Source organism: Oncorhynchus mykiss, chromosome 15 (assembly GCF_013265735.2).
Source record: "Oncorhynchus mykiss isolate Arlee chromosome 15, USDA_OmykA_1.1, whole genome shotgun sequence".
NCBI lineage: Eukaryota > Metazoa > Chordata > Actinopteri > Salmoniformes > Salmonidae > Oncorhynchus > Oncorhynchus mykiss.
This window is the reverse complement of record NC_048579.1, coordinates 65,129,579-65,142,078: the sequence shown is the minus strand read 5'-3', so window position 1 is coordinate 65,142,078 and position 12,500 is coordinate 65,129,579. Positions and strand designations below refer to the sequence as shown.

At 48.3% G+C, this 12,500-nt stretch overlaps 1 protein-coding gene across 2 annotated transcripts in view; it reads right to left on the bottom strand.

Annotated features, from left to right (window-relative positions):
- The window catches only part of LOC110514055 (leucine-rich repeat and transmembrane domain-containing protein 2-like), a 56,107-nt gene that overhangs the window by 6,624 nt on the left and 36,983 nt on the right, over positions 1-12,500 (bottom strand). For both annotated transcript variants that reach the window (XR_005036191.1, XM_036944968.1), the window contains exon 3: positions 1-505. This exon is cut by the window's left edge and continues 164 nt beyond it. Coding sequence is in view for 1 of the 2 variants with exons in the window: in XM_036944968.1 (XP_036800863.1) it covers positions 1-505 (505 nt within the window). In the remaining variant the exon portion in view is untranslated. The remainder of the gene's footprint in view (positions 506-12,500) is intronic.

Below are 12,500 nucleotides of genomic sequence, written 5' to 3'. Positions count from 1 at the left end.
CCCTGCAGCTCATCCAGCAGACCCAGGGGGATATCAGACAGCCCGTTGAGGGAGACATCTAGCTTCCTCAGCCCCACCAGCCCCTGGAAGAGATCCCTATCCAAGGCCCTAAGACTGTTGTTGTGGAGGGTCAGATCTGATAGATTCCCCAGGTCCTTGAAGAGCGCTGGGGGAAGATTATCCAGGTAGTTGTTGGAGAGATCCAGTCGCTCCAGGGAGGTGAGGTTAGCGAAGGACCCTGGACCCAGGGAGGAGAGGTGGTTGTTGGAGAGATCCAGTTGCTCCAGGGAGGTGAGGTTAGCGAAGGACCCTGGACCCAGGGAGGAGAGGTGGTTGTTGGGCAGCAGGAGGGTGCGGGCGGAGACGGGGAGATGGGTGAGGGCGGGCATGGAGAGCAGGCCGCGCCCGCTGCAGTCTACGTCGGTGGCGTTGCAGAAGCAGGTCGGAGGACAGGCGGTGGTTAGATCCACCAGGGAAGACAGGACACACAGGAGACACAGCAGAACTGGAGACAGACGGAGAGAGAAAGGGTCAGAGGTCAATAAGGCAGAAACCAATCTCCCTGTGAAATCATTGTACATTGCAGAGCGCAACTGAAGAGAGAGAGGGACAGGGACAAAGATACAGGGTCAGAGAGAGAGACCCACATGACCAAAAAGATACAGGGTCAGAGAGAGAGAGACCCACATGACCAAAATATAAGGGTCAGAGAGAGAGACCCACATGACCAAAACGATACAGGGTCAGAGAGAGAGACCCACATGACCAAAACGATACAGGGTCAGAGAGAGAGACCCACATGACCAAAAGATAAGGGTTAGAGAGAGAGACCCACATGACCAAATAGCAATGTCTCTATATGAATGAAATACAGTGTTTTCATTCCCCATCAACTGAAGCTAAAAAAATATCCTTATTCTTTGGTTAGAATAGATGGTTGGGCTGAACCCTTAGGTATTTGTTTTGGTTGTTGGCTGGCCTAGTGAGACCGAAAGGACAGGGCTAGAGAAGGACAACACATATGGGGGGGGGGGGGGGTCATCCTGAGTCTAAACATCACCATCAAACAAAATGATACCACATAACAGACAACCCAGAGTGAATCACTATCAAGTTCGAAAAGATAATCAGTCTTTGGTTAGATAGATGGTTGGGCTGAACCCTTAGCATCTACTGTTTGGTTAGAATAGATGGTTGGGCTGAACCCTTAGTATCTACTGTTTGGTTAGGATAGATGGTTGGGCTGAACCCTTAGCATCTACTGCTTGGTTAGAATAGATGGTTGGGCTGAACCCTTAGCATCTACTGTTTGGTTAGGATAGATGGTTGGGCTGAACCCTTAGCATCTACTTTTTGGTTAGAACAATGGTTGAGCTGAACCCTTAGCATCTACTGTTTGGTTAGAATAGATGGTTGGGCTGAACCCTAAGCATCTACTGTTTGGTTAGAATAGATGGTTGGGCTGAACCCTAAGCATCTACTGTTTGGCTAGTATAGATGGTTGGGCTGAACCCTTAGAATCTACTGGTTGTTTGTTGTCTGATTGAGAGGACATTAGCTAAGTGTCTGTTTGATTGTTGTCTGGCTGAGGACATTAGCTAAGTGTCTGGTTGGTTGTTGTCTGACATAGAGGACATTAGCTAAGTGTCTGGTTGTTGTCTGACTGAGAGGACATTAGCTAAGTGTATGGTTGTTGTCTGACTGAGAGAGAACATTAGCTAAGTGTCTGGTTGTTGTCTGACTGAGAGTGGACATTAGCTAAGTGTCTGGTTGTTGTCTGACTGAGAGAGGACATTAGCTAAGTGTCGGTTTGTTGTCTGACTGAGAGAGGACATTAGCTAAGTGTCTGGTTGTTGTCTGACTGAGAGGACATTAGTTAAGTGTCTGTTTGTTGTCTGACCGAGAGAGTTCATTAGCTAAGTGTCTGGTTGTTGTCTGACAGAGATGACATTAGCTAAGTGTCTGGTTGTTATCTGACAGAGAGGACATTAGCTAAGTGTCTGGTTGTTGTCTGACTGAGAGGACATTAGCTAAGTGTCTGTTTGTTGTCTGACTGAGAGAGGACATTAGCTAAGTGTATGGATGTTGTCTGACAGAGAGGACATTAGCTAAGTGTATGGATGTTGTCTGACAGAGAGGACATTAGCTAAGTGTATGGATGTTGTCTGACAGAGAGGACATTAGCTAAGTGTCTGGTTGGATGTTGATAGCTTCCAGAGAGTCATTATATCCAGTCACAGTGTGGGAGAGGGGAGGTGTGAGTGAGTGAGTGAGTGAGTGAGTGAGTGAGTGAGTGAGTGAGTGAGTGAGTGAGTGAGTGAGTGAGTGAGTGAGTGAGTGAGTGAGTGAGTGAGTGAGTGATTGAGTGAGTGAGTGAGTGAGTGAGTGAGTGAGTGAGTGAGTGAGTGAGTGAGTGAGTGAGTGAGTGAGTGAGTGAGTGAGTGAGTGAGTGAGTGAGTGAGTGAGTGAGTGAGTGAGTGAGTGAGTGAGTGTGTGTGAAGCCACACCAGTCAGTGTCTGGGGATCCCTAGCCAATAGCCTGTCATGTGTTATTAATGAGAGAGAGAGGACGAAAGGCAGCCAATGTCAGCGGTCTGTCAGGGTCATGCACAACCTTTGGCTCTCTGACAGTAGCCTTGGACAGACTGCATTCAGGACGCTGTCTGAAGGGCGTTCTCATGTGGCAGTTGATAGGGCAGAGCCTAGAGGTGGAATAGGCAGTAGTGTGGCCGTGCTGCACACACTCAGAGGCAGACTCACACCTGATAGGATAGGACTATCGATGAGACTGTAGATTCCTTCAGTCTCTCTCTCTCTCTCTCTCTCTCACTCACACACTCAGAGGCAGACTCACACCTGATAGGATAGGACTATCGATGAGACTGTAGATTCCTTCAGTCTCTCTCTCTCTCTCTCTCTCTCTCTCACTCACACACTCAGAGGCAGACTCACACCTGATAGGATAGGACTATCGATGAGACTGTAGATTCCTTCAGTCTCTCTCTCTCCATCTCTCTCTCACTCACTCACTCACACACTCAGAGGCAGACTCACACCTGATAGGATAGGACTATCGATGAGACTGTAGATTCCTTCAGTCTCTCTCTCTCTCTACTCTCTCTCACTCACTCACACACTCAGAGGCAGACTCACACCTGATAGGATAGGACTATCGATGAGACTGTAGATTCCTTCAGTCTCTCTCTCTCCATCTCTCTCTCTCTCACTCACACACTCAGAGGCAGACTCACACCTGATAGGATAGGACTATCGATGAGACTGTAGATTCCTTCACTCTCTCTCTCTCTCTCTCTCTCTCTACTCACTCACTCACTCACTCACTCACTCACTCACTCACACTCTCGCTCTCTTACTCACTCACTCACTCACTCACTCACTCACTCACTCACACTCTCGCTCTCTCGCTCTCTTACTCTCTCTCTCTCAATTCAAGGGGTTTTATTGGCATGGGAAACATGTGTTAACATTACCAAAGCAAGTGAAGTAGATAATATACAAAACTGAAATAAACAATAAAAATGAACAGTAAACATTACACTCACAGAATGTCCATAAAAAATATATGAATGAGTGATGGCCGAACGGCATAGGCAAGATTCAGTAGATGGTATAGAGTACAGTATATACATATGAGATGAGTAATGTAGTGTATGTAAACATTATATAAAGTGGCATTGTTTAAAGTGACTAGTGATACATTTATTACATCCATTTTTAATGATTAAAGTGGCTGGAGTTGAGTCAGTGTGTTGACAGCAGCCACTCAATGTTAGTGGTGGCTGTTTAACAGTCTGATGGCCTTGAGATAGAAGCTGTTTTTCAGTCTCCCGGTCCCAGCTTTGAAGCACCTGTACTGACCTTGGCTTCTGGATGATAGCGGGGTGAACAGGCAGCGGCTCGGGTGGTCGTTGTCCTTGATAATCTTTTTGGCCTTCCTGTGACATCGGGTGGTGTAGGTGTCCTGGGGGGCAGGTAGTTTGCCCCGGTGATGCGTTGTGCAGACCTCACTACCCTCTGGAGAGCCTTACGGTTGTGGGCGGAGCAGTTGCCGTACCAGGTGGTGATACAGCCTGACAGGATGCTCTCAATTGTGCATCTGTAAAAGTTTGTGTTTTTGGTGACAAGCCAAATTTCTTCAGCCTCCTGATGTTGAAGAGGCACTTTCTTCACCACGCTGTCTCTGTGGGTGGGACCATTTCAGTTTGTCCGTGATGTGTACACCGAGGAACTTAAAACTTACTACCCTCTCCACAACTGTCCCTCGATGTGGATAGGGGGGTGTTCCCTCTGCTGTTTCCTGAAGTCCACGACCATCTCCTTTGTTTTGTTGACTTTGAGTGTGAGGTTATTTTCCTGACACTTCCTCCCTGTAGGCCGTCTCGTCGTTGTTGGTAATCAAGCCTACCACTGTTGTTTGCAAACTTGATGATTGAGTTGGAGGCGTGCGTGGCCACGCAGTCGTGGGTGAACAGGGAGTACAGGAGAGGGCTCAGAACGCACCCTTGTGGGGTCCTAGTGTTGAGGATCAGCGGGGTGGAGATGTTGTTACCTACCCTCACCACCTGGCGGCGGCCCGTCAGGAAGTCCAGGACCTAGTTGCACAGGGCGGGGTCGAGACCTAGTGTCTCAAGCTTAATGACGAGTTTGGAGGGTACTATGGTGTTAAATGCTGAGCTGTAGTCGATGAACAGCCTTCTTACATAGGTATTCCTTGTGTCCAGATGGGTTAGGGCAGTGTGATTGCGATGGCGTCCCTTGTGGACCTATTGGGGCGGTAAGCAAATTGGAGTGGGTCTAGGGTGTCAGGTAGGGTGGAGGTCCTTGACTAGTCTCTCAAAGCACTTCATGATGACTGAAGTGAGTTCTACGGGGCGGTATCATTTAGCTCAGTTACCTTAGCTTTCTTGGGAACAGGAACAATGGTGGCCCTCTTGAAGCGTGTGGGAACAGCAGACGGATAAGGTTTGATTGAATATGTCCGTAAACACACCAGCCAGCTGGTCTGCGTATGCTCTGAGGACGCGGCTGGGGATGCCGCCTGGGCCTGCAGCCTTGCAAGGGTTAACACGTTTAAATGTTTTACTCACGTTGGCTGCAGTGAAGGAGAGCCCACAGGTTTTGGTAGTGGGACGTGTCAGTGGCACTGTGTTGTCCTCAAAGCGAGCAAAGAAGCTGTTTAGTTTGTCTGGGAGCAAGACATCGTGGTCCGCGACGGGGCTCGTTTTTCTTTTGTAGTCCGTGATTGACTGTAGACCCTGCCACATACCTTTCGTGTCTGAGCTGAATTGCGACTCTACTTTGTCTCTATACTGACGCTTAGCTTGTTTGATTGTCTTGCGGAGGGAAAAGCTACACTGTTTGTATTCGGTCATGTTTCCGGTCACCTTGCCCTGATTTAAAAGCAGTGGTTCGCGCTTTCAGTTTTGCGCGAATGCTGCCATCAATCCACGGTTTCTGGTTGGGGAATGTTTTAATAGACGCTGTGGGTACGACATTGCCGATGCACTTGCTAATAAACTCGCTCACCGAATCAGCGTATTCATCAATGTTGTGGTACGACGCTATTCGGAACATATCCCAGTCCACGTGATCGAAGCAATCTTGAAGCGTGGAATCCGATTGGTCGGACCAGCATTGAACAGACCTGAGCACGGGTGCTTCCTGTTTTAGTTTCTGTCTGTAGGCTGGGAGCAACAAAATGGAGTCGTGGTCAGCTTCTCCGAAAAGAGGGTGGGGGAGGGCCTTATATGCGTCGCAGAAGTTAGAATAACAATGATCCAGGGTTTTGCCAGCCCGGGTCGCGCAATCGATATGCTGATACAATTTAGGGAGCCTTGTTTTCAGATTAGCCTTGTTAAAATCCCCAGCTACAATAAATGCAGCCTCAGGATATGTGGTTTCCAGTTTACATAGAGTCAAATGAAGTTCGTTCAGGGCCGTCGATGTGTCTGCTTGTGGGGAATTTACACTGCTGTTATTATGATCAAAGAGAATTCTCTTCGTAGATAATGCGGTCGGCATTTGATTGTGAGGAATTCTAGGTCAGGTGAACAAAAGGACTTGAGCTCCTGTATGTTGTTATGATCACACCACGTCTCGTTAAGGCATACACTCCGCCCTTCTTCTTACCAGAGAGATGCTTGTTTCTGTCTGCGTGATGCGTAAAGAAACCAGCTGGCTATACCGACTCCGATAGCGTGTCTTGAGTGAGCCACGTTTCCGTGAAACAAAGAATGTTACAATCTCTGATGTCTCTCTGGAAGGCAACCCTTGCTCAGATTTCGTCTACCTTGTTGTCAAGAGACTGGACATTGGCGAATAGTATACTCGGGAGCGGTGGGCGATGTGCCCGTCTACGGAGCCAGGACCAGAAGACCGCTCCATCTGCCCCTTCTGTGGCGTCGTTGTTTTGGGTTGACGGCTGGGATCCGATCCATTGTCCTGGGTGGTGGTCCAAACAGAGGATCCGCTTTGGGAAAGTCTTATTCCTGGTCGTGATGTTGGTGAGTTGATGTTGCTCTTATATCCAATAGTTTCTCCCGACTGTATGTAATAAAACCTAAGATTTCCTGGGGTAATAATGTAAGAAATAACACATAAAAAAACTAAATAATGCAAAGTTTCCTAGGAACGCGAAGAGAGGCTGCCATCTCTGTCGGCACCGAATGTCCTCCTGTGTAATCTGAAGGAAATATGTGTCTCTACTATGGTCATACATTGGGCAGGAGGTTAGGAAGTGCATCTTTCTCTGTCTGTCTGTCTGTCTGTCTCGCTCTCTGGCTCTCTGGCTCTCTGGCTCTCTGGCTCTCTGGCTCTCTCGCTCTCGCTCTTTCTCTCTCGCTCTCTCTCATATATATTAATTAATTAACGTCCCACTCCTCTGTCTAGTTATTGATCCCTACTTTCAGAACAGGAGTGATGATGACAGGGCTACACCTCTTGGCCCTGAGAGGCTCTGACTCAAACCCTTAATCAGTCAGTGTCCCGAACCTGGCTCTGAGAAAAGCACTTTGCTTTATTTACATTGCTGTTTTACGAGAAGCAGCGTCTATATTTAAACACTTCCTGCACAGAGCGAGATGACGGAGGTGACAGGTTTCTGAAGGACAACTCTACAGGGAGGGACCCAGAGAGAGCGCTAGAAGGACTGACGTGAACTACAGGGAGGGACCCAGAGAGAGCACTAGAAGGGGTGAACTACAGGAAGGGACCCAAAGAGAGCACTAGAAGGGGTGAACTACAGGGAGGGACCTAGAGAGAGCACTAGAAGGGGTGAACTACAGGGAGGGACCCAGAGAGAGCACTAGAAGGGGTGAACTACAGGGAGGGACCCAGAGAGAGCACTAAAAGGGGTGAACTACAGGGAGGGACCCAGAGAGAGCACTAGAAGGGGTGAACTACAGGGAGGGACCCAGAGAGAGCACTAGAAGGGGTGAACTACAGGGAGGGACCCAGAGAGAGCACTAGAAGGGGTGAACTACAGGGAGGGACCCAGAGATAGCACTAGAAGGGGTGAACTACAGGGAGGGACCCAGAGAGAGCACTAGAAGGGGTGAACTACAGGGAGGGACCCAGAGAGAGCACTAGAAGGACTGATGTGAACTACAGGGAGGGACCCAGAGAGAGCACTAGAAGGGGTGAACTACAGGGAGGGACCCAGAGAGAGCACTAAAAGGGGTGAACTACAGGGAGGGACCCAGAGAGAGCACTAAAAGGGGTGAACTACAGGGAGGGACCCAGAGAGAGCACTAGAAGGGGTGAACTACAGGGAGGGACCCAGAGAGAGCACTAGAAGGGGTGAACTACAGGGAGGGACCCAGAGAGAGCGCTAGAAGGGGTGAACTACAGGGAGGGACCCAGAGAGAGCGCTAGAAGGGGTGAACTACTGGGAGGGACCCAGAGAGAGCGCTAGAAGGGGTGAACTACAGGGAGGGACCCAGAGAGAGCGCTAGAAGGGGTGAACTACAGGGAGGGACCCAGAGAGAGCACTAGAAGGGGTGAACTACAGGGAGGGACCCAGAGAGAGCACTAGAAGGGGTGAACTACAGGGAGGGACCCAGAGAGAGCACTAGAAGGGGTGAACTACAGGGAGGGACCCAGAGAGAGCGCTAGAAGGGGTGAACTACAGAGAGTTGGTATATAAGGTATTACCGGAAGTGCACACAAGGGGCACTATAACAAAAAAATAAACACAATAAAAAAAATAGTACACAAATTATTGATGCACAAAAATATTTAAGCAACAGGGATCTTGATCCAGGAGGGTGTTGAATATCTCTGCTGTAACCAAGAAGTTTGATCTTGACATCTAGATACTTAGCACGTTAGCAAACCAAAATGCATCGCTGGAGCCCTGAGCTGCATATCATTTATTTGACACATCTTAGATTTCTATAGTTATACTCAACTTATAAGCAGTGGCATTTCGAAATACCCCGGTATAAATATAAACAGTATATAAACAGTATAAATGGTATATCGCCCAACCCATCTTCCTCATCATCATCTTTAGCATCCTCTTCATCCTCACCATCTTCTTCATCCTCACCATCATCTTCATCATCACCGTTCATCATCATCACCATCATCCCCATCATCTTCATCATCTTCATCATCATCACCATCATTATCCTCTTCATCATCATCATCACCATCATCAGCATCATCATCCTCCTCATAATCATCATCACCAGCATCTTCATCCTCACCATCATCATCTTCATCATCACCACCGTCTTCATCATCCTCTTCATCATCATCTTCAGCATCATTTTCATCACCATGATAACCACCATTATAATCATCTTCACCATTTTTATTAGCATTGTCATCTTCATCATCTTCATCGTCATTTTCATCTAAACTAGGCTGTCTGGTAGATATTATCATCTTCATATTAACCAGCTGTTATCGTTCTTTATCTGATGTAATGTGAATGCAACCCTCCAACCCAGTCTGAGATCGAACACTGGGGCTTCCACAGGAAGTGAGATGTGTGTTTGACTGTGGAGAAACTGCCTTGCAGCTCTAAATTATTTGAGGGGAATGTTTTTTTTTTGTTGTTGTTAAGACTGCAGCAACTTCCACCGCTGTTTGCAGTGTTCAACTGTTAGCTAGTCTCCCCTGGCGAGGAGGAGAGGTATTTGTAATGATGCCGTAGACCATGGAGGTCTCGGAGATATGTTTTTCACTGGCTCTCCTCTGCTTGGGTTTTGATTCAATATTTATGAGATGTTAAGTCAAAAGATGGAAGCTTATTTTAACTCCTTAAACACTTTGTTTCAAAAAACCACAGAACGCCGCGGAAGCTTCTTTAACTCAATTTGCATGACATTAAACTCTGAGAGAAGGATAACAACATCTGGATCCCTTTTATTGGGTCCAGCCACACGAGCCACGGCCTGTTCACCCCACTACCATCTATGAGGAGAAGACAGTGAGGTGCATCAAAGCTCGAACAGAGAGACTGAAAAACAGTTCTGTCTCCAGGCCATCAGACTGTTAAATAGTCACCACTAGCCGGCCTCCCCCCAGTACCCTGCCCTGAACCTTAGTCACTGTTACTAGCCTCCCCCAGTACCCTGCCCTGAACCTTAGTCACTGTTACTAGCCTCCCCCAGTACCCTGCCCTGAACCTTAGTCACTGTTACTAGCCTCCCCCCAGTACCCTGCCCTGAACTATAGTCACTGTTACTAGCCTCCCCCAGTACCTTGCCCTGAACCTTAGTCACAGTTACTAGCCTCCCCCCAGTACCCTGCCCTGAACCTTAGTCACTGTTACTAGCCTCCCCCCAGTACCCTGCCCTGAACTATAGTCACTGTTACTAGCCTCCCCCCAGTACCCTAACCTGCCCTGAACCTTAGTCACAGTTACTAGCCTCCCCCCAGTACCCTACCCTGCCCTGAACCTTAGTCACTGTTACTAGCCTCCCCCAGTACCTTGCCCTGAACCTTAGTCACAGTTATTAGCCTCCCCCCAGTACCCTGCCCTGAACTATAGTCACTGTTACTAGCCTCCCCCCAGTACTCTGCCCTGAACCTTAGTCACTGTTACTAGCCTCCCCCCAGTACCCTGCCCTGAACCTTAGTCACTGTTACTAGCCTCCCCCAGTACCCTGCCCTGAACTATAGTCACTGTTACTAGCCTCCCCCAGTACCCTGCCCTGAACCTTAGTCACTGTTACTAGCATCCCCCAGTACCTTGCCCTGAACCTTAGTCACTGTTACTAGCCTCCCCCAGTACCCTGCCCTGAACCTTAGTCACTGTTACTAGCCTCCCCCCAGTACCCTGCCCTGAACCTTAGTCACTGTTACTAGCCTCCCCCAGTACCTTGCCCTGAACCTTAGTCACTGTTACTAGCCTCCCCCAGTACCCTGCCCTGAACCTTAGTCACTGTTACTAGCCTCCCCCCAGTACCCTGCCCTGAACCTTAGTCACTGTTACTAGCCTCCCCCAGTACCCTGCCCTGAACCTTAGTCACAGTTACTAGCCTCCCCCCAGTACCCTGCCCTGAACCTTAGTCACTGTTACTAGCCTCCCCCAGTACCCTGCCCTGAACTATAGTCACTGTTACTAGCCTCCCCCCAGTACCCTGCCCTGAACCTTAGTCACTGTTACTAGCCTCCCCCCAGTACCCTGCCCTGAACCTTAGTCACTGTTACTAGCCTCCCCCAGTACCCTGCCCTGAACTATAGTCACTGTTACTAGCCTCCCCCAGTACCTTGCCCTGCACCTTAGTCACTGTTACTAGCCTCCCCCCAGTACCCTGCCCTGAACCTTAGTCACTGTTACTAGCCTCCCCCCAGTACCCTGCCCTGAACCTTAGTCACTGTTACTAGCCTCCCCCCAGTACCCTGCCCTGAACCTTAGTCACAGTTACTAGCCTCCCCCCAGTACCCTGCCCTGAACCTTAGTCACTGTTACTAGCTTCCCCCAGTACCCTGCCCTGAACCTTAGTCACTGTTACTAGCCTCCCCCCAGTACCCTGCCCTGAACTATAGTCACTGTTACTAGCCTCCCCCAGTACCCTGCCCTGAACCTTAGTCACTGTTACTAGCCTCCCCCAGCAGGCTAAGGTTAAATCTAGACTTGGTTTAGGTTGGGGTATTCTCTAGCGACTATATGTTCTTTACCATTCAGCCATCAGATTTGGCACCAATTCTTCCTTATAGGACACATCACTGCACTCTATACTCCTCTGTAAACTGGTCATCTGTGTATACCCGTCGCAAGACCCACTGGTTGATGCTTATTCATAAAACCCTCTTAGGCCTCACTCCCCCTTATCTGAGATCTCTACAGCAGCCCTCATCCTCCACACACAACACCCGTTCTGCCAGTCACATTCTGTTAAAGGTCCCCAAAGCACACACATCCCTGGGTCGCTCATCTTTTCAGTTCACTGCAGCCAGCGACTGGAACGAGCTGCAACTAACACTCTAAACTGGTCCGTTTTACCTCAATCTCTTCATTCAAAGATTCAATCATGAACCCTCTAAACTGGTCCGTTTTACCTCAATCTCTTCATTCAAAGACTCAATCATGGACACTCTTACTGACCGTTGTGGCTGTTTAGTGTGATGTATTGTTGTCTCTACCTTCTTGCCCTTTGTGCTGTTGTCTGTGTCCAATCATGTTTGAACCATGTTTTGTGCTGCTACCATGTTGTTCTTCTACCATGTTGTGTTGCTACCCTGTTGCTGTCATGTTGTGTTGCTACCGTGTTGTTGTCATGTGGTGTTGCTACCATGTTGTTGTCATGTTGTGATGCTACCGTGTTGTTGTCATGTGGTGTTGCTGCCATGTTGTTGTCATGTGTTGCTGCCATGCTATGTTGTCATGTGTTGCTACCATGTTGTTGTCATGTTGTATTGCTACCATGTTGTTGTCATGTGTTGCTGCCATGTTGTTGTCATGTGTTGCTACCATGTTGTTGTCATGTTGTATTGCTACCATGTTGTTGTCATGTGTTGCTACCATGCTATGTTGTCATGTGTTGCTGCCATGTTGTTGTCATGTGTTGCTGCCATGTTGTTGTCATGTTGTATTGCTACCATGTTGTTGTTATGTGTTGCTGCCATGTTGTTGTCATGTGTTGCTACCATGTTGTTGTCATGTGTTGCTGCCATGTTTTTGTAATGTGTTGCTACCATGCTATGTTGTCATGTGTTGCTACCATGCTATGTTGTCATGTGTTGCTACCATGCTATGTTGTCATGTGTTGCTGCCATGTTGTTGTCATGTGTTGCTACCATGCTATGTTGTCATGTGTTGCTACCATGCTATGTTGTCATGTGTTGCTACCATGCTATGTTGTCATGTGTTGCTACCATGCTATGTTGTCATGTGTTGCTGCCATGCTATGTTGTCATGTGTTGCTGCCATGTTGTTGTCATGTGTTGCTACCATGCTATGTTGTCATGTGTTGTTACCATGTTGTTGTCATGTGTTGCTGCCATGCTATGTTGTTGTCTTAGGT